Raw genomic sequence first — 22,412 nt, 5'->3', positions numbered from 1 at the left:
GAGTGACGAGGAAAGAAATGAATATCTCACAAACATTCAAACATTTTCAGTTGATACTCTCAGTTGTGTCAAATCTAACATACTTAAACATAACAAAGCAATCAATTTTATGACTGAACTATTACAGTAATTGAGTATTTTTCAGTTCTGGTTTGAAACAGAAGTCATAGTTTAGTATGTCGAAAAAAAGATATAGTATAGTATGTCAAAGTCATTACAAAAAGTCATAATATAATATGTCAAAAAAGTGATTAAAAAAGTCATAGTATAATAGATAAAGTAATTAAAACAGTCAAAGTATATGTCGAAAAAGTAATTAAAAAAGTCATAGTATAGTATGTCGAAAGTTACTCTGTTGTGTCAAATCTAACGTACTTAAACGTAACAAAGCAATGAATTTTATGACTGAACAATTACAGTAATTGAGTATATTCCGGTTCTGGTTTGAAACAAAAGTCAAATAAAAATGTTGGTTTGCAAAGTTTTAATGAAACAAAAACTCAAAACAATAAATTACAAGAAATCTGGATAAATAAATATTTAACTATTTATGCATCACCTTCATTTTCAGTAACAGTGCTTTGACAGAGAAGACCAACAGCAGTAAGAAAACAGGCTTAGAAAAGACAATTTTTCAGACGAAACAATAAAAGTCCAGCGTCCAAGATGAGATGAAGTTTGTTTTCCAGATGATATTTTCATTGTTTTCTGAATCTGAATCACATTAATGAATGATGTGATTCATTCTTCAGCTGTTCCCCATCCTCCTCTTGTCTTCCACAAGATGTAGAAAAGTTTTTTATCAAACATCAGCAGCTGTCTTTTTTCTCTCACCTCATGTTCAACCATGAATAATGTTTCAGTAAATTTCATTCTGAGTGAAAACATCTCCTGTTTGAGTAGCTGTAGAGACTCGTTGTTCCACAGCAGATCAATCAGAGAGTGTTTGAAGTGGCTCTGAGAGGAATCAGACAGCAGATTTTAAGAGGAGTGGGAGTCCTAACCAGAGGGCACGGCATCGATACAGTACTGCAGAAGTAGAGTGTTGAAAAGGAGGATAAAAAAAGAGGTCTACGACTGAATCATTTCATCTCTAGATGGGAAAATAAACTTTAAACAAAAAGGTCAAACCTGTAGAGAACGAGCTGTCCGGACTGAAGGTGTGCCGGTTCAAAAGGTGACAAAGGAAGAGCTTCTTTAAAAGCTGAATCCTCTGTCAGGTCCAAAGTGTCTCTGCTGCAGCAGGAGTATCAGGTCTAGTCTTTCAATGTTTAAATCCTCAGCAGCTCTACAGCCCCTTCAGAGACGAGACCTTCTTCTTCCGAGCAGCCAGCATCTCGTAGAACGGGTCTTTGCTGATGGCGGCTCTGCGGGTGGAAGATGGAGTAAAGGCAGAACAGACATTGAATTGTTTTCCGTGGTCATTTGAGTAGTTCAAAAGAAAATGGCAGTTGTTGTTAGTTGTTATGGAGACGACACACATCAGTGGGGCGGTAAATTGCTAGATAGCTGGGAAGCTTGTCCATCTCCGGGCAGTAAGATGCAGGGACCGTTATACCCAGCGCTGCCGCTGCCACCAGCCTACTGTTTGGCTCATTTTCTGTAACCAGTGTAGCATTACATAATGACGGAATTAGCCAATATGGTCCAGCTGCGGCCTGTAGCACCTCAGTATCACCTCACCTCACGCCATGCCCACTACAGCTATAGTTAGGGTTAGGCGTGAGGTGCTAAAGGCCACAGCTGGACCCTTCTCCACTTAGCAAGCAAGCTATCTAGCCATCTCCACCATGTTTTAATGCTACTTTAGTTACGGAAAATGAGCCGAACAAAGTTGTTCTGATCTGGTGACAGCAATGTGCTTTCCTACGCTGTGACAAGAATGTGTGGATGAAGCATTACGTTGGTAAATTTGACTCATTTACTCTGGCTCTCTATGCTTTGTAGCGTTAATATTAAACTGCTCGTTATTTCAAAACCTCATCTCAGTGAGTCAGCGACTTGCCGCAAGTCGGTTTAGTTTATACGGAAGTTAGCCCACTTCAACGGTCACAATGACAACGGTACACATAAAAATGGCCACCGCTCGCCATCCTGCCACGTTGATTTGAACGGGAATGTCCGTTCTACTCCTACTCTATTTCTATGCTTCATACTGATCATCTGCAGGACAGAGAGTTTAAATGTGACTCACTTGATGCTGGTGATCCATTCGTCCTTCTCCTCTGCGGTCGGGGCGGAGATTCTGTAATAAGTGTGGTTTCCCTCGACGACGCGTCCATCTGCCTCCGTCTTGCAGGCTTTGATCACCTGATCTTTGTGGTCCGAGATGAAGAGCTCGAAGCAGTTCTGTGAGACAACAAACAAGACGAGTCAGTAGATTCACGTCAAAACAGGAAACGTCTGGAAAGCGTAAAAACGCAAATTGGGAATAAATAGATTTCCTGACAGCATAATATAAAAAAGTATTTATATTTAAAGCCTCTGAACACCCACAACAGACCTCTTATTGAGAAAGAATAACAGCAGAAACGATCAATTATATGACAAAATGAGGCAGAAAGAGAAGAGAGAAGACGGACTTTACCGGTTTCTTGGAGTCATCGACTTCTCTGATACTCAGATTTTCCAGTGGAATAATTCCTCTGGGTTCTTTATCCTTGTAGACAGCAGAGAGACAATACATATAAGTACTTAGTTAAGCCTACATACACTATCTATTAGATATCTTATATTACAGTACTTACAGTTGTGTATTCAAAGTAGTAGAGGCAGTTATCTGTGAGAATAAACCAGCGTCTCTTCCAGGTCTTTACTCGTCCACCTGAGGAGAGATTAGAGGTGAGCTACGACTTCAGTAAAAGACACAAAACTTTAGGTGTTGGAGCAGAAAGCTGGACTTCATATGAGGACAGCGACACTCTGAAGCACACTGACGGCAGGTTAAATATAGAGCCTACTGATCGCAAAGCTGAGTTAAAAACTGGGGTCAGCAGTTAGAAACAGATGTGAAACTATTTCTTTCACATCAGGGCTTAGCAGCATACAGCCCATGAATGATCTGTCTTTAAATCAAATTGTGATGCGAGGGTGAATAAGCGCAGCCAGTGGGAGTAGAAAGGCAGGGATGGGGGGGGGCAGCTCAGAAGCAAAGCAGTGCATTAAAGCTGGTGGGTTTAAGAGTACATACCTCCTGGAGTCAAAACCCATGAAACAAACAAACAAGAACAATGTCAACAAAAGAATATTACAAAAATGCAACGCAAGTTTGTCCTAACTCATGTTTAAGGTGCTGTTACACGTCCAGTCCACTAGAGGGCCGTCCAGCTCACAGTGACTACCAACAGGATCAACACTGAATGAGTTAAATTATAATATAATTAAATACACTGAACAAAAATATAAACACTTGTTTTTGCTCACATTTTTCACAAGTTGAAATGAAAGATCAAAGTATTTTTCTGTGTACACAAAAGACTTATTTCTGTCAAATTTTCTCTAAAAGATTTGTTCAAATCTGTGTTACTGAGCACTTCTCCTTTGCCAAGATAGTCCCTCCACCTGACAGGTGTGGCATATTAAAATGCTGATTCAACAGCTTGATTATTACAGGTGTGTCTTGGGCTGGTCACAATAAAAGTCCACTCTAAAATGTGCAGTTTTATTTCACAACATGATGCCACAGATGTATTTTGACTGTAGGAATGTCCACCAGAGTACTCCGCCCTACTTCCGTTGCCAAACTGCGTGCGCTCGCTTACGTACGTCATCATTGTTTGCAAACTGTAAAAGGGTTTATAAGTCTTTTGTGTGTACAGAAAAAGTCTTAGATCTTATATTTTTGTTCAGTGTATTTCGCTTCACATGGATGCACATACCGAGTTTCAGCAGCCATCCTTCTCTGTCGGGGTTGAAGAAGGTGTGTGTGAGGTCGTTCCCATCATCCTCTGGGATCTTAAAGGGTTCGTTCTTGATGCTGTCGTACAGGTTCTACAGAGAAGTGATGGAAAGTTACTAAGTACATTCGCTGAAGTACTTCTTCTTTACTTGAGTATTTTCATTTTATGCTACTTTATATTTCTACTCCACTACATTTATTTTTACAGCTTTAGTTATTTTGCAATATCAGATTATTAATACAAAATATAATCAGGGAATAATTATGATGTATTTTGGGGGGTTAAGTCCCTCAGCAGTACATAAAGTAGTTCAAATTAGCCCCACCTTTACCAGCTGCAACATTAGTAATGCTAACACACTTTTAGTACTTTAAGTATATTTTAATGATGGTACTTTGGTACTTTTACTTAAATTAAGTTCTTAAATAAAGATACAGCTACTTTTTAATGCAACATTTGCTGTGTTAAATTGTTCCTTTGGCTGTTTTGTGACTAAATTTGACATTTTATTCACCAGAACTAGACGGGACACAGTGTGACTTGGTACAATTAAATTGAGGCAAATAAAACCCACTGTGTTTTTGCAGTAGTACTTTTTTCTGTATAACAACCAAGAACACTTTGTTACTGTCGCTATATCACAGAGCGGAGAGTTTTAGGAAAAAATAAACGTCTCTCACCCTGAGTAGCTCCTCCGGCAGGTCTCCTCCATCATTGATGCCTCTGTTCATCGCCTGGAATCTCTGAACGGTGGGTTTGTCCTTCACGTTGGGGTTGTGTAGACTGGTGTTCAACATGATCACAGCGAACGACAGCACATAACAGGTATCTGTAAAAGAAGACAAAGTGTGTGAGTGTACTTTTTCAGGACTCGATGACTAACATAACCACAGAGTTTAAAATTTCATGTTTCTTGGTACTAACTAGCTGAATTCAATCATTTCGATTTTCGACATAATAAACTACGTCACACCAGGAAGTGTATGCCAAGACAGAAATGTGCAACCACTATGCATGAAAGGTGTTAAATTCAATATCCAGAAACATTAATACAGCATCAAACAACTATTTGCTATATAAAGATATAGAGGAGTAAAGTCTACCTGAGCAGAGAATGAAGTCTCTCTCCCTCTGTGTGTGTTGTAATCTGAGCTTGTCCTTGCTTTCTTGACATCGTCATGCCGGCTTGCTTTTATTGCATATGAGCGTGCCCCACTGGCTAGCTCACGGCCGCCGCTATGCACTGCTCTCACACGGCAGTTACTGCTGATAACGCCGTCCCAACCGACGGCGGCGTAGCAGATGCGTAGCACCCACCCTTTCTGTTCCCCCTCAGGTAAACACTGTTATCTCTGTCAGCAGTTTCGCCATTGTTTATGCTGTTTAACGCTGTTAGCACTGTTAGCTGCAGGCCGCGGCTCACCGTCGCCATGTTGAGAGCCGTTGAGAGGCAACAGAAATGCTCCCAATACCGTATTTAGTACCTTTAAAAATTACTTCACCATAACAGGATATAGAGTTGTCTGTGATGTGTCTTTGTGATCGAGTCTGAGCATTTTCACATACAGTATGTGGCCAGAACACAAACTGTGAAAATGACTTTATGGGAAGAATAATTGTTGACTCCTGAAATAAATTCTGTATTTTTACTTTTTTGTGTCTTACTCAAAATAAGAAGTACAAAAAAATGTGACTGTAGTCTTTTTTTATTCTCCTTTTTCTGAACACACATTCACACATACACACACCTACCTGTGCTCTGAAACACTCCGGGGTTACAGCGACAGTAACGCAGGGCGAACGCCTCCATCATGCGGTCGATCTTCTGAGCCTCACCGGGCAGCCTGAAGCTCCACAGGAACTGCCTGAGAGCCTGAACCAGGTTCAAGTCTGAGAACTCGTGTAACTCCAGGAAGGCGTGCAGAACCTCGATGTTGAAGTCATCTCTGCACGACACACACGCAATCCCACACAAACACACACCCACATGTACACACACACAGGAGTAGTAAACACAAAGACAAGAGGATCAGGAACTGAATGCAGCTTTGTTTAGCTCACAGAGCTGGCAGCTAAAAGAGTTGGATGTAACGAATCAGATAAAAACAGATTAATGGATGATCTTTTAGAACTGCTAATGCACCATAAGCTCATATACAGTATGTAGTACGTTAATAGTATATTGATAAGGCCTGATTTGTCCTCAATAATGCTGCACATGTATAAACATGAACAGCTCTGGAAACGTTCACAAATATCTAGATTATCTATTTTTTAAAGAACAAGCTCTCGGTCTGTTATCATTACTCAGACAACATTTTGAACATGTCACAGTAGGAAAAGTACAGGTGCAAATAACAAAATTAACGATCGCTGAATTCCATTTAGCTGCTTCGGGTTCAAGGTCCTGGTATCGTGCATGCTGGCTCACTGTCATGTTTTACTGGGACACTTGAATAGAAAGAATTATTAGTAACACCTGTGCTCTTCCTGCTATGACAAGTCAAAATGTCCGGTGAGAAAAATCAGTTAGAAGGATCGTCATTAGTATCACTTACCTCTCCCCTAGGTAGTCGCCGATAGCGGTCTTATTGAGCCCCTCACCCTTGTAGAGAAACTGGCCGATGTCATCGCTGGTGTTTTTCAGCAGGGAGCTGTCAATCAAGAAGCGAATCCCCTGATGGACAAAATCAACAACACATAACTCAGTCATTCACTAAAAATACAAATACATTGAATATTAACTTATTCAGAAGATCAAACCAGGTAAAGAAAATAGTTTATGTCGAGTGAGGTACAAACTCCAAGTGATCATATGTATCACTTGTTATTTCAATTTAAAAATCACCATCAATTGATTGTTACATGAAGAAAGGAAAAGCCTGATTTATTCTCACCTTCTTGGGGTCCATGTTGAACTTCTTTCGGCCCATGGCCATTTGTTTATTCCTCTGCATGCTTTTCCTAAAAACAGAGAACAGAAACTTAATACTCTGCGAAATAGAAATTAACAGCAATTTTGCTAATCGTTTAAGTTATTTACCAAGCAAAAATGCTTCTCAAATGTGAGGCTTTTCTCTGTTGTACATCATAGTAAACTGAATATCTTTTTTGAGAGTGGAGATTTATTCTCAACCTTGGGGGCAAATAACCCACAGCCCTCTTTAGCTGAAGGAGGTGAAGCTTTCAATACAGTTGAAAGCACCCAGAATAGCAAAGTAAGCAGACCTTGTGTTTAGAATATTTACCACTGAATATCTTTTAGTTTTGAACTGTTGGTCGGATAAAAAAAGCAATTTGGGGAAATGACTGTGAAGGCTGTTTTTTCTGACATTTTATAGACTTGAAACGATCATTAGACAACATATCCGACGGATGAATCGATAACGTAAACAATCATTCTTTGCGGCACTGATCCCACCAGGCAGTGGACTCTGTTCTGAGTGTCAGGCCGATTTTTCTCTTTCCCTATGAATGCACTTCTACTAAAAAAAAAGCTGAGTGTACCACAGCTGCCCACGCACAAGCACAGAAATGGTCGAGGGCTACTTTACCTCTCTTCAGTCAGGCCCAGGTTTTCAATCTCATTGGTCACCTCTGCTATCTCATCCTTCAGCCTCTGAGAGCAGACAGACAGAGAGAGAGGAGGAGAGTGAAACAACGATATATACAATACATGTGATGTGTCTGTGATGTCTGACCTTTCATATAAACCTTTGGAGATGCTTTGATCTCCCAATGCATTACACATGGTTGTCTGTTCCAGCTACATCTCACTGACCAACACATTCAGACAAGCACTTTTTACAGAAGAGATGACCCAGAAAAAAAACCTAAAAGTGCAGACGTGATTCACTCTCTCCCAGGCCGACTCATTCTTCCTCTCGGCAGGAGTTTTGTGGAACAGCCGCCCTCTGCAGAAAATCCTCTCTGGGAGCTGTAGCACCTGTTCTGGGGTCAGAGCTGACCACCCTTACCCTGTTTCCCTCTCCCCTGTGCTGACCCAGATTCATCAGCCTGCCTCCCCCCCTGACGCCCTCCCCGGGCTGTTTGAGTGTCTGGTGGGGAAAGACGGGAATATGCAGGATCAAAGACTTTGACTGGCTTAGCGGAGCTGCTCCGGAGAGCTCAGAGGTTGTGGGAGGAAAGAGGAGAGGAGAGAAACAGATGGAGAAACACTGAGCCCAGCAGAAAAGATAATGACTAAACTAAACTTAGATAATTATAGAAGAGAAAGAGAAGTAGACGAGGCCGGTGTCTCAGATTCAGTCAGTGAGTGTGTGAGTGTGTGTGTGTAATAATATGTAATATGTGTGAAAACAAAGTAAATAGTTTCTGGATTCCTGCATGTGCGTTTCCATGGTTACACCCCCTTATAAACGTACAGCGTCCTCTGTCTCCATTACTGGAATATTTCATGGCTCATTACCCATCAGCCCCCCAGGGCAACACAGGGCGGGGCTTCGAGTAGAGAACCGCCAAACGAGAGTCGACCTCGGTAATAAACTCCATCAATCTAGTCGCACAGCGTCGCTGCCCGGAGGCCATGTTTGTGTTCGTCTTTGTGTGTGTGTGTGTGTGTGTGTTTTGGATGTCCACCTTTCTAACTGAGGACTAGTGATGGGGTTCGATAACATTTTAATCGAATCTGAATCCTTTATACAATCTTTTTGGGTAGTTTGTTTGATAGACCTGGTCTCTGAAAATTCTCCTAAACCAAAGCCCAGGTATCGCTATCGGTATCGGGAAAGTTGGATCGGTGCATCCCTAATATCAACAAACCATTATGTTGATAAAATCCAACAAACGGCCACATACATACGAGATGCTGGCTGGGTAAAAGGTCATTATTGGTTCTTTTATTTAACTTAAAGCCTTTATTTATCTACAATTTATGTTCATGATGATAAGGCCAGCTATTCCCTTTCTATCTAATTTTGCAAAACAAATGTACCCAGCTAAAGAGCTGACAGACAATCTCACTAATTTATTTAAGGTTGAAGGGGGGGACTGAGGCAGGGGGTCAAACTGTCCCTCCAGGCAGAGAGAGCTTGAGGACACACATACATATATACACGAGGTCCACCCCCCTCGTACACATGCAACCCACACAAAGAGGATCATCTGTCTTGAATGCGTACAGTAACGCTCCGCTGGTCATACGCTTATATACCCCCCCTCCAAACACACACACCTCCCTAGGCACACTGGTCTAGACATGGAGGTTCAAATCTTCTCAAGGACACCGAGAGAAGAAAGAACTACCTGAACAATGTGATGTTCAGACAAAGAGATAAAAATTAAAAAGCAAAGACTGAACTGTATGATTTTGCAATTCTCTAAAATAATTCAAATATTTTAAAGTAGGGCTGGGGTAAAAAAAAAAAAAAATCTATACAGCATAGTATCGCAATATTTTGCTTGGCATTATAGTATCAATACACGGACGTCAAGTATTGATTATTTATTATATAAACTATTAACTACTATTATCTGTCTTTCAGAGGTTGTAGCGGACTCAGTCTTAAAGCTAGAGAGAAGATACTGGTATCATATGAAACTAGAAAACCTAAGGAATCCATTGGTACCAACTATGTCATGTTGGCTTTTTTTTTCAATATCGGCAAGGAAAATCTGGTATGGCCATTTTCAAAAGGGTCCCTTGACCTCTGACCTCAAGATATCTGAATGATAACTCTGAGAAGAGTGAAAACTGTATCTTATAGAAAGGCAAAGTCCCTATCCTTCCGGTGGACCACCATGGGACCTTGTTTCGGTTTGAATTGTGCCATGAATCAAATATATGATGTTAGTCAATTTAAAAGAGACAAGAAAGTCGCAGTTTGTTGTAATAAAGTCTTGAAGTATAAGACTGTAAAAATACGTAATTAGAAAGACTACTAATCAGCCAGATTAACTGAAAACACCTGTGTAGGTGAGGTGTTCAGAGGCTTTAAACTATTTCTGTTCAATAAAAGTTACCTCGGCTGTGAAATGTACTGTCATAGTGGTCTTTGTGCTGGGAAACCCACAGTGCTAGCGTGACTGCTACTCTTGTTTTTAGTACCAAAATCCCTCGTGTTACTTTCCTTCCACTGTAGCTCAACAGAGAAACACAAAGAGGGAATTTCCCTCTAAAAACACAGTAACTTTGGAGGACACCCTTTTGATTTGTCTAACTCAGACTGCTGAAGCCTCATATAAACTTTTAAATACATGTTTTGCACAGAATGAGAACTGTGTATTTTATCCCCTATCACTTACATTGTAAAAACTGCGAACCTATCGTTTAAAAAAGATGAAATGTTAAAGAGAAAGAGACTTCAGACTTCCAGACAGCCGCAGGGTTTTACAGCAGGGACAGAAACAAACTTCTCTTTCATGGTTGCCCTGTTGAGAAAACATTTTGTCCAAGCAGTAAGAGCAGAGGACAGAAGGCGGGCCCAAGAAGTTGAATTCCAGATGAAGGTTCAACAAATTGATTAAAGAAATATAAGTTGTGTAAGGGAGTAGAGTATGTGTTATTACTTGTATGTCCTGCAGTAGCTCTTGTTTTCTGCGGCGGATGCTTTCCAGCTCCTGTCTCTCCTCTGGACTGAGGTCATCAGGCACTGAGGAGAGAAAGACATGTAGCACTCAAATACAAAGATCAAATATACTCACACACACATCAGATATACTGTACATACACACACTCACACATGTACAAAAGGAAGAAGAGAGACCTGAGAGTCCCACTGCTCTGGGTCACTATGGCAACACAATCTTTGATCCATCAAATTAACCTCAGCATCCAAACCCCAAAGTGGAGGATGAAATCAACCCCCTTTTGTCTTATACCGATGTACACACACAAGCTGAAATGTGATGACTATTGGTCATAACATCCCTGCCAATAATTCAGTAAAGAGGAGGAAATGCTAACTTCTAAACACTGAAAAATGTTGGCACTCAGTGTTGTATTTTGACCAAATACCATAAAGCCTAAACATGAATAACTGTGTACAAATCAAACATGTTTTCACATATTTTCAGCTACATTTTTGGTGACATTTTGGTGGAAATTAGGGGTGTAACGATTAGGGGTGGGGGGAAAAATAATTTCACGTATGTATCGCGATTTTTATATATACGATTTGTAAAATGTATTTTTTGATTCCAGAATCGATATATTTGCTTCATTTGAGTCTATGCAGAGGTAGAAGGGGAGTTACCGCTTTTATTGTTGTAGTCTGAGTAACGTGACGTCATATCCGTTCCTTATCCATCAACCAAAACAAACCACAGTGAGCCAAAAAGTCGAAAAGGGTCTGCAGGGATACGACCTGTAACGCTGTTCACCTCGCTCAGAGGGCATCCTTACCATAATAACACTACTTTAGGTGCAACGGAAGTCAGACAGCGGCTGGTGGTACCACGGTTTTGCACTCGGTGGCTCACGTTACCGCAGTTTCACAAGCATGTCGGAGAACTTAGGTGGCCTTCAGGTAATGCAAAAACATGAAAGGCTCTCTCTAGAGCCAGTGTTTGGTTTGTCCATTCTAGGCTGAAAACGATTCTTAGTTTCAGGTGATTACACACTAATGAAAACATAGTTATGAATATTATATTCCATTTCTGCTAATAGATCCCCGAAATGTTACGCACTGTATCTTTAACTGTACATAAACAGATGTGTACTCTGATAGAGCAGAAATTCATGTCATGCCCACAGAGGAAGGAAATGTGTGTGTCTGACACTGACTTGTGGTTTTTCTTAAGAAAAATTTAGTGAAAAAAAAGGGAAAGAGAGAGCTTACATTCCAGTAATAAGAGAAGGAATGCAGCATGTAGAGTTATGGTGCCGATCTGCATATTTCATGTTTCAAACGTCACAAGTCTGCACTGTCAACTATAACTAATTAATGTTCCTCTCCACTGGGCGCCTCATAATAAAGCTTCTGCTATGGCTACTTTTTAAAAAGGCTTTAACTGGTGACAAAAGGCGAAGAAAAGGCACAATTTATGCCGGGTAACAAGGTGCCACAGAGGACATATGGAGCTGCTGCTGATTGTCTGCCTCATTAGAGGAGTCACGCTGAGGGATTCCAGCACACTCTTCGCTTCATCATGACCAAGTTACTCAGCGTCAACCTCTGGAGCAACTAAGAAACAAAAGAGGAGAAACTATTCATGTTTCATCAGCAATGCAATGCTAGAAATTTCAACATTTTTACAACTTCACTAACAGAAGTCTGTTCAACCATATTAATGGACTTCTGAGGCATTGAATTCGAGCATTATATCATTTTGGCACTTAAAGTTCACCTCGGACAAAAAAAAATCATAACCCAAGGTCAACTAGCTTTTTCCAGAGCTATCTACCACAATTTTACGATCAGTTTTAAAGCTAGCTAGGATGATACTGGTATCATATGAAACTACAAAACCTGAGGAATCCATTGATACCATCCAAGTCATACTAGCTAGTCGCAAAGGAGGTTAAATAATGCTCCAAACTTACACTAAATTTTGGCTAAAATTTTAACCCTAACCTTAACCCCTGGCCATTTTCAAAGGGGTCCCTTGACCTCTGACCTCAAGATATGTGAATGAAAATGGGTTCTCTGGGTACCCACGAGTCTCCCCTTTACAGACATGCCCACTTTATGATAATCACATGCAGTTTGGGGCAAGTCATAGTCAAGTCAGCACACTGACACACTGACAGCTGTTGTTGCCTGTTGGGCTGCATGTTATGCATGTTATGAATGTTATGATTTGAGCATATTGTTTTATGCTAAATGCAGTACCTGTGAGGGTTTCTGGACAATATTTGTCATTGTTTTGTGTTGTGGACTGATTTCCAATAATAAATATATACATACATTTGCATAAAATAAGCATATTTGCCCACTCCCATGTTGATATTAACTACTTGACATATTGTGAAAAAATGTGTGATTAATTTGAGATTAACTATGGACAATCAAGCGATTAATCGCGATTAAATATTTTAATCGATTGACAGCCCTATTTTTTTTATCTTTCTCTATTCATCTGTACTTATTTCTGTTCTTGTGCTGCTGCAACACCCACATTTCCCCTCTGGGCATCAATAAAAGCTTATTTTATCTTAACTTGTTTTCTTGATTAATCATTTGGTCTATAAAATCAGGAAAGTCAGGAAATAACAATGAATCTTAAGCTCCCCAAAATTGGCATTGGTAAAATGTTTGTTTTACCCAACTAAGAATATCCAAAAGTTTATCATAGAAGACAAAAAAACAGCAAATATTCACATTTGAGAAGCTGCTGAATTTTAGATATCTTTGCTTAAAGAGTCACCTAAACTTTTAACTGAATATCTAAAATTCTATCAATTAGTAAATTAACTAACTAATTGTTTCAGTTCTACAGTACGACTATACATATGATAATTTTATAATTAATATTGTAAATCCTTTAAACGCTATCTCAGGACATGCAGACCCTTCTAAATATGTTCACGGAAAATTAAGTCCAAGTTGGCGCGACAGGTGCCGCAGCCTTGGATAGTGATATTATTTACATACTGCAAACACACAGACAGTGACGCACAAGTTCACTCATCACATACACATACTCCTCGCCCACAGAGAAGGGTTTAAGTAGGACGGAGCAGCTCTTATTATAAACCAGAGGACAAGAATAACGCAGCATTGTGAGCAGAGAGGCAGTGAAACTGACATTCACACTAACTTCCTCTCTCTGGCTTTTCATTTAGAGAGAGGAAATAAGAGCAAGTGGATGAAACGCTGTCATATCATCCTCCTCTCTAGCAAACAAACACACACATTCCGACGTAAATAACAACATACGCCTTCAACCAGCTGCTCTGCATAGTCTCGAGGTCAACGAGTATGTGTTTGTGTTGGCAAGTAATGGGACACCTTGTCGTAGCTACACTGCTGATGACCAGCTGCTATGGACAACCAACATATCCAGGCATAAAGTTCACCCTTTATCCTTCTTCTTCCACTTTCTCGTTTGTAAGCTATGCAACACATAACATTCTCTGAGGAGACAATGCCCTAAAAAAATAAAACCATGCGTATGTACCGGCTGGGTTTCCGGCTCTTTCATGAGGTTTCTGAGGTAGACGTCACAACACACATGCACGCACACACTCATTCAGATAAATTTCTGCAAAACAGCTCTGATGCAGAAGTTATGATGATGACGCACTGAACACCTACACATTTGTGTCACAGTCCTGAGGTTCGTACCAGAGAAAGCGCCTGTCTGCTGCTGAGTGGCTTCACCACAAGTCTCAATGGTCCCAGTGCAGCTGTTTGATTCTCACTTCAGTTATTTTCATAGAATCCACAAGTCTAACTGAGTCACCAATCCCAGTACAAAACAGCCTGCAGTCCAATCTGGTTTCTCCGACAATAATCCAGTCCTGCCCGAGCCCTCCAATGATGCCAATCCCAATCCTGTGGTCCTCTAGTCCAGCTTCCCTGCTCCTTAATCCTCAGGCACTCATTCCAGCAGAGGGGAGAGGAGGGGAGCAGGCCTGCAGCTAAATGAGGATGAGGGCAAATGTGTGTGTGTGTGTGAGGGGAAAACCTTTGAACTCCCATCTCTCTCCCCCACCTCCCTCTGTCCATCTTGACTCCTCCCTCCCTCAGTGGGCAGAGCATCAAACACAGGCTCCCCCACGTGGACACCGGTGACCCAGGGAGAGGGGGAAAAAAATCGATTCACCTATGTATCTACTGTACCTTTAAATACACCTATTAAATACAATATAAATACACTTATTTTTATGATTTTGAAATAGATTCTTTAATGCCAGAATCGATATATTTGCTTTATTAGAGTCTATGTGGAGCTAGAAGGAAGTTACCGCTTTCATTGTTGTAGTCTGAGTAACGTGACGTCATATCCATTCCGTATCCGTCAACCAAAACAAAGCACAGCCGGACGAAACGACAAAGCAGAAAACGGCAGACAGGAAACATTATCGTATCGCGATAACGTGCGGTCAAGCCAGCCGTCACTCTCATCTCCGTGGTCAAATCGTCTGACGCTACAACTGTAGAGCACCCATATACTGACATTTATGTTAAATGCATTCAAACGGCCCCAATGGATGTATAAAGAACTCGGAGCTGACAGGAGAGCTAGCGAGAAGTTAGAGGTGTGACTACGTCCGGTTTGCAAAATAGGTTGTTAACAAGTGGAACTGTATATACAAAATACATATATGAAAATAAGATGAATTGGATTACATTCAAGGGATTGTATAAAACATTACGTGTCCCTTATAAATTAAAAAGAAAATACAAATAATTTGTGAGGGAATGTCTCTATTCTTTGATTTTTGGGTTGCTGGAAAAAAAATACAAAATAATGCCTGACAATGACCTATATATTTGACTTCAGGACATCTGTGACTACATACTTGCTGAAAAATCAAACATTTCTACTTTATTAAATTAAATATTTTCCAAAGTAAAAGTCCCTAGAAGTGAACTTTTTCCCATGGTCTAGAGTTAAAAAAAGTTTGCAATAAATTGTAATATTGTATCGCAATACTTGTAGAATCGCAATACATATCGAATCGGCACCCAGGTATAGTGATAGTATCGAATTGGGAGATAGGTGTATCGTCCCAGCCCTGGTAGGGAGGTGCAGTTTTGCTTCCTAAAAACAGCATTTGGTAAAGAAATGATGAGGGTGCATGCATGACTCACATCTCCTGGACACCAACAACAACCAAAAACGCAAAAAAAAACTAATTTCCAAACAACAGCTCTCTGTTCTGGCTAAATTAAATCATACATACGTGATCCTGCTTATCACATGTGCTTGTTCATAGAAAACATCACATACACCAACAAGAGCTCCGTCATTGTTTCACCCACAGGACTGCAGCTGACCCAGGACCCACGGCAAAGAAGTTATGACTAGAAAATCCTCTGTGTTTTAAGATTGAGAGTTTCAGTGTCTGGCACTGTTCACAAGGCAATAATTGTCCATTTCAGTGTTCACAAGGCGATAATTGTGTGTTTGAATGTTCCCTGGCCCCGAGGATAACAAGCTCAACAGGGTGATATAATCGCGCGGTTATGGTAAACTCCCTGGTGACTGAATAAGGACGCAGAAACAAATCCAAGCAGCAGGGGAGAACAAAGTGTGCCTTGACACAGTAAAAGAAAAACATCCTTGTAAGTGACAGAGAGAGGAAGTGATGGAAACTTCAGCTTCTCTCTCAGGGTGGTAAAGTCTTTTAAAGTGATGTATCTGTCAGGTGGGAAAAAGCTAAATGGACTATATGCTTAAAAATAAGGCAGCACTCACTCTGTCAAGTGGAAAAAAACGTTATGAAATGCTTCCTGTACTGCTGGTAGTTTCCTACTTGACAGCAGCTACCAATTTATGTTACCATTTTGATAGCTTTTTCCCTCCCTGACAGAATGAGTCATCTTAATTTAAAGCACATTTAGAAATCTGTTTTGACTGGTTTTCCCCACATGACAGAATAAGAAACCTCACTGTAAAGCACATCCTGTAAGAGAGGCTAAAATTGCCAAAAAGGAAACTCTAGTGCAGCTGAGAGGAAGCCGATTTATAATCCAAGTAAATTGTTATGCTTTTGTGGCAAATTATCCCTCTCTGTACTGACCTTTTGCAGTCTCTTCACAACCTTCTACCGCTGTTAGTGTTCAACACTTTGGTCACAAATTGGGGAAAATGTGCAGAGAAGAGACTGCAGCCAAAAGCCGGAGTATTTCTGAGAGCAAATCCTTGATTTCTAACCAATAAATGGGCGCATTGATTGTATTTATGAAATACTCTTTAATACTTATAAACAGTAAATGTAATGATATTCATATTAATATCATTTTTTTTCTCCTTTTCTTTTGAAATGCTTCAGGAGAAATATGTTAAATATGGCTCATGTGTTTTTTTTGTATTTGTATGGGAGAAAGAAAAATAAATTATAATAATATTTTAAAACTGGGATAATAGGCAAATGCTAAAATATAAGTATGCTACACCAATAATAATAATAATAATGATATGATAGAAAATAACTAGGGCTGTCCCGAATACTATTTTCTGGGTTTCGAAGCTTCGGTGAGAAATATTCGAAGGTATTCGAAGCTTCGGGACAGCACCGCTGCCACACTACTGTACACACAGTGGGATTATTCCTTATTTCATGGGCTATACTGGGATTTATTCTTTATTATTACATACTTATATACTCATACAGATTTTTAGGTCGATTACCATGGCAGCGGTCGAAGCTTCGAAGCATTCAGGTTAGCCCTAAAAATAACAAAACATTATTCCTATTTTTTCATGTTATTATTACATTAATTCCACATATAATCATTATTATATTCACAATGAAAAAGGTAAAAAGAAAGAAAAATAATAATAATTTTCTGAGGAAGCTAGTATAGCTTATTGAGTAACCCAATAAATGGGTGCATTGATTGTATTTATAGACACATGAACTATAAAGTGCTGCACAATAAGCACAAATCCCTCATGAGGTCTGGCCTCAATCCAGATTAATAATAATGGATCCCTTGTGCCAGTTAATAAAGACTGCCAAAGAGCATTAACAACCCAGTCAGAGGAGGACTGGTTGCTTTAGCTCTGCAGTGAGGAAATTAAAACACATTAAAACTAGCAGGTACTCAGACAATACGTGACGTTACGTGATGACGTCAGATACATAGTGATAGGTGAAGTTAGCTAGTGAAGCTAACCTGGTTAGCCTCTAGGGTTAGTTTATCTTAAAGCGGGTCAGGACAACTCACCAACTCCGTCTTCAGACTTTAAAACCATGTCTGCGCTGTTGGTGAACGCCGGCTTGGAGAATAACGCTAAATATTTCACTTTAAAGTAGTTTTACACGTCTAAATGTGTCGGTGTTTCCTCCTCTGTGTGACCGTTAGAGACTAACTGTTAGTGAATACTGAGAGACAGCCGGTGGAGGGCAGGATGACGTAGGCGAGGCTTCAACCAGCAGCCAATCAGAGAGCAGATTAGCATAAACAGACTTCTATCTGTCTGTCATAATATTCTATCTATCTATCTATCTATCTATCTATCTATCTATCTATCTATCTGTCTGTCTGTCTGTCATAATATTCTATCTATCTATCTATCTATCTATCTATCTATCTATCTATCTATCTGTCTATCTATCTATCTATCTATCTATCTGTCTATCTATCTATCTATCTATCTATCTATCTATCTGTCTGTCATAATATTCTATCTATCTATCTATCTATCTATCTCTGTCTCTCATAATATTATATCTATCTATATATCTATCTATCTATATATCTATCAATCTATCTATCTATCTATCTATCTATCTATCTATCTGTCTGTCATAATATTCTATCTATCTATCTATCTATCTATCTATCTGTCTATCATAATATTCTATCTATCTATCTATCTATCTATCTGTCTGTCATAATATTCTATCTATCTATCTATCTATCTATCTATCTGTCTATCATAATATTCTATCTATCTATCTATCTATCTATCTATCTATCTATCTATCTGTCTGTCTGTCATAATATTATATCTATCTTTCCATCTATCTATCTATCTGTCTATCATAATATTCTATCTATCTATCTATCTATCTATCATAATATTCTATCTATCTATCTGTCTGTCTGTTTATCTGTCTGTCTGTTTATCTGTCTGTCTATCTGTCTGTCTGTCTATCTGTTTATCTGTCTGTCTTTTTATCTGTCTGTCTGTCTGTTTATCTGTCTGTCTGTCTATTTATCTGTCTGTCTGTTTATCTATCTATCTATCTATCTATCTATCTATCTATCTATCTGTCTATCTATCTATCTATCTATCTGTCTGTCTATCTGTCTGTCTGCCTATCGTAATATTGTATCTGTCTATCTATCTATCTATCTATCTAAATAACATATTATGACAGTAAGTCACTTTTTAAGTCAAATTTATGAAATATTAAATACAAATTTTGACTTTTGAAGAGAAGTTTATGGCATTTAAAGTCCTAATTATGACATAATGAGTCAAAAATTAGACTTTTAAGCCAGGATTATGATTTCTTAAGTTTATAATTATGAGATAAGTCATTATATCTAATCTTTGACTCAGTAACCTGCTGTCATAATTTTGATTTAGTAGTCATAATTGTGGAGCGGTAGCCTGGTACCATAACATTTCACCTATTTTTATTGTTTGGCAGAAGCGGTTTCTTTTATGTGTGTAGAGAGAAAGGGAGAAATGAAAAAAAGAAAATGTGTGTGCATGTTTTAAATCTGTGTGTATTTATAGACGTGTGTGTATCTCTGTCTGGGTGTAGCTGCATGCTCACTGCAGCAGTTTTAATGTATTTTTGCCTGGGGACATGTCCGTGTAAATGTTCCACTTTATTCATGTTTAAGCACTCCACCCTGTACAACGTGATGAAAGGCTTTTCATTCAAGCAGGAAGAGGAAACACGACTCAACAAGTAAAAAAAAATAATTAACTTTACAGTGATATCCTCCCACCGGCTGAAGAAGAGAGACATATTTATATAAATGGGAGTGAAGACTGAGGAAGCCGGTTTGATATCAGAGGATGGGTGGCTTGAGGGAAAGAGGAAGGGAGAGGAGAGGATGTAAGGGAAGGATAGAGGAAAGGATTGCAGCTGTGCGCTTGAATCGGTGCTTTATTCAGAGTTTGGACACACCGAAAACAGGATATGCTGAGGAGGGGCAGGGAAGAACTGCTGCAATTCAACAGCTTAAAGGGTCAGCCCACACAAATACAAAAATACTTCTGAACAAGCTGTAAACAGTTTTCATGGGGACTATTTCTTTGATAGAAAGTAGTTCAAATGAAAACTGTTTATCTGTTGATTATCCAGAGCAAAAGGCTCATTGTTCATGGAAAAAGAAGTTATTTGTTGTGATCATCATAAAGAAAATCTCATTCGTCTCCATTGTATTGAGGTGGAGGCACACATTTCAGACAGAGACTGCATCTCAAAACCCAGACAAGTTAAAACAAAACTATCTGCATGACTAGATGAGTGAGAAAATTACTCTTTCATACTTATAAACAGTAAATGTAATGATATTCATATTAATATAATTTTTTTTCTCCTTTTCTTTTCAAATGCTTCAGGAGAAATCTGTTAAATATGGTTCATGTGTTTTTTTTGTATTTGTATGGGAGAAAGAAAAATAAAATAATAAATAATATAATAAAATAAAATAAATACATTAAAAATAAGAAAGAAAGAAAAAGACAAATCAATTAAAAATAATAAAAATAGAAATAAAAAATGACAACGAAATTAAAACAAAACTATCTGCATGACTAGACATGAGTGAGAAAATTAATTAACTCTTTAATACTTATAAACAGTAAATGTAAGGATATTTATATTAATATCATTTTATTTTTTTTCTCTTTTTCTTTTCAAAGGTTTCAGGGGGAATCTGTTAAATATGGCTTATGTATGTGTTTATGTGTGTGATTGTATTTGTATGGGAAAAATAAAAATAAAATAATAAATAAATAATATGATAAAATAAAATAATAAATGAATTAAATTAATAAATAAAGAAAAATAAGAAAGAAAGAAATTAAAAAAATTTAAAAAATTTAAAAAATTTAAAAAATGACAAAATTGATAAAAGAAAATTAAAACTGGGACAGTAGGTAATGCAGGTCAGCAGAGAGTAAGGCAAATGCTAAAATACAAGTATGCTATACCAATAATAATAATAATGATATGATAGAAAATAACTAGGGCTGTCCCGAATACTATTTTCTGGGTTTCGAAGCTTCGGGGAGAAATATTCGAAGGTATTCGAAGCTTCGGGACAGCACCGCTGCCACACTACTGTACACACACGCACTTCTACACGTAACAAACAGCGATATCTATCTGAGAATAACAAATAATAATGAATAATGTTGGATTATTCCTTATTTCATGGGCTATAATGGGATTTATACTTTATTATTACATACTTATATACTCATACAGATTTTTAGGTCTATTACCACGGCAACGGTCGAAGCTTCGAAGCTTCGAAGCATTCAGCTTAGCCCTAAAAATAACAAAGCATTATTCCTAATTTTTCATGTTATTATTACATTTTTTTCATATATAACCATTGTTATTATAGTCACAATGAAAAATTATAATTTTCTGAGGAAGCTACAGTATAGCTTATTGAGGAAATCTGCTTCACATTTAAAGAGTTTATCTGTGAAACCATCACTGTTTCAGAGGCCTTGAGGCGTAAGACATGAGAATAATGAGGAAGAAAGCAAAAGGAAACGATAAGACAATAGAAGGGGAAGTCCAGCTATAGAGACACAAAGCTCCTAAAAGCTGAGTGGAAATCACCTGTGCGAGCACAGTGCTGCCTTTCATTGTGTGAGAATAAGCTTCTGAATGAGCACAACTGACACAGCACGAGAGCACCTGCACGGACGGAGATCAGTGGGCAGCGATGGACATTATGTCACTCCTCGAGCACCCACTGGAGAGGAGAAACCTGGACCAGAGGGTTGATGGCTGTGCGTCATGTGCTCAAATCAAGCCCACCATCGCACGCAAACACACTCACTCACAGATTTTCTGACTACATGAACGCAGAGAAATGTCAGAAACACAGCATGACACACACTACAGAGCGCTCTGTGTCTTGATAACCTAACAGAAAATCTCCACGGCAACTGAACACCGACAGCACTTTGTGGCAGTCTTGCTCTGCATGTTTGCCTGTCTGGGGTCACGCAAAAGCAACATTTAACCAGCACAGACATGTGATGATAATGAGGACTTTTAAACTCAGAGAATGAAAGAAAAATGTAAGAGAAAGCAGCAGTTTTACTTGTCAATCAACATATTTCTATTTTCTAAAAAGTCTTCCTCAAAAAACACTCACCTGTTGCTGCAGCAGGTCGCACCGTAGGACAGAGAAATGCCTGGAAACTGGAGGCACACAGCTCACTCACAGTCCCCATCATTACACTAGTTTGTGACAAAAAACAGCGTTCAAGGCTTACAGTATCCTCTCAGCATCTCTGTGCTTTAGTCCCCTCTTAAGTCGGCGTCATACTTGACTAAAAGGCTCTGGCCTCAGCGAGAAGCTCCTTGAAAACACCGGGCTTTTAGTGTTTTCCCTCCCGACTGCCACCAGACTCTGACAGACTCTGAGAAAAAACACTCTCTCTCCTCCCTCCTCCCTCTTGTTCACACACTTGACCTCACTCCTGAATTCAGCCTCACACTTCCACTACTACACACACAAAAACCTGTCTGCTTTATAATACATGTTATAATACATCCTCCACACAAAAAGGACACATATATATATATATATATATTTGTATAATCACCCACCCACTGCTGTGTCACTTTGAACAGTTGTTAATGTATTCTTGGAAGTGATGACAAATGTACACACACATGAACACTATCCTGCCGCTTCACACCCACACGGCACAGATTAG

At 39.1% G+C, this 22,412-nt stretch overlaps 1 protein-coding gene across 5 annotated transcripts; it reads right to left on the bottom strand.

Annotated features, from left to right (window-relative positions):
* Nucleotides 1-469: 469 nt before the first annotated feature.
* LOC119479786 (cytohesin-1-like) lies at nucleotides 470-22,019 on the bottom strand. 5 transcript variants are annotated; one of them, XR_005204751.1, is made up of 13 exons: nucleotides 21,845-22,019; nucleotides 10,428-10,510; nucleotides 7,454-7,518; nucleotides 6,797-6,863; nucleotides 6,458-6,576; nucleotides 5,652-5,845; nucleotides 4,580-4,728; nucleotides 3,878-3,990; nucleotides 2,748-2,826; nucleotides 2,588-2,659; nucleotides 2,195-2,349; nucleotides 1,132-1,367; nucleotides 470-1,029 (listed from the first exon to the last, which is right to left on the bottom strand). XR_005204751.1 is itself a non-coding variant. In XM_037755738.1 (12 exons), exons 1-12 carry the CDS (start codon nucleotides 21,924-21,926, stop codon nucleotides 1,289-1,291), a joined length of 1,254 nt encoding a protein of 417 aa, XP_037611666.1. In that variant the 5' UTR covers nucleotides 21,927-22,016; the 3' UTR covers nucleotides 470-1,288. The 5 variants fall into 5 exon arrangements, 4 of the variants coding, with proteins under 4 accessions (XP_037611666.1, XP_037611668.1, XP_037611669.1 ...); XM_037755738.1 differs by having other exon boundaries at nucleotides 470-1,367; nucleotides 2,748-2,824; nucleotides 3,879-3,990; nucleotides 21,845-22,016; XM_037755740.1 differs by lacking the exon at nucleotides 21,845-22,019 and adding an exon at nucleotides 17,702-17,881 and having other exon boundaries at nucleotides 470-1,367; nucleotides 2,748-2,824; nucleotides 3,879-3,990.
* Nucleotides 22,020-22,412: the final 393 nt, after the last annotated feature.

This window comes from Sebastes umbrosus, chromosome 20, assembly GCF_015220745.1.
Source record: "Sebastes umbrosus isolate fSebUmb1 chromosome 20, fSebUmb1.pri, whole genome shotgun sequence".
NCBI classification, from domain to species: Eukaryota; Metazoa; Chordata; class Actinopteri; order Perciformes; family Sebastidae; genus Sebastes; species Sebastes umbrosus.
Note: the sequence above shows the minus strand (reverse complement) of the source record. Positions and strands in the feature narration are given on the sequence as shown.

Excerpts from the sequence above, each read along its gene's own strand:
- LOC119479786 (XM_037755738.1), bottom strand. The coding sequence starts at position 21,926 with ATGATGGGGACTGTGAGTGAGCTGTGTGCCTCCAGTTTCCAGGCATTT. Across the intron at positions 4,729-5,651 it reads CGGAGTGTTTCAGAGCACAG|ATACCTGTTATGTGCTGTCG; the intron begins GTAGGTGTGTGT and ends CTTCTTTTACAG. Across the intron at positions 2,350-2,587 it reads TCGATGACTCCAAGAAACCG|AACTGCTTCGAGCTCTTCAT; the intron begins GTAAAGTCCGTC and ends GTTGTCTCACAG.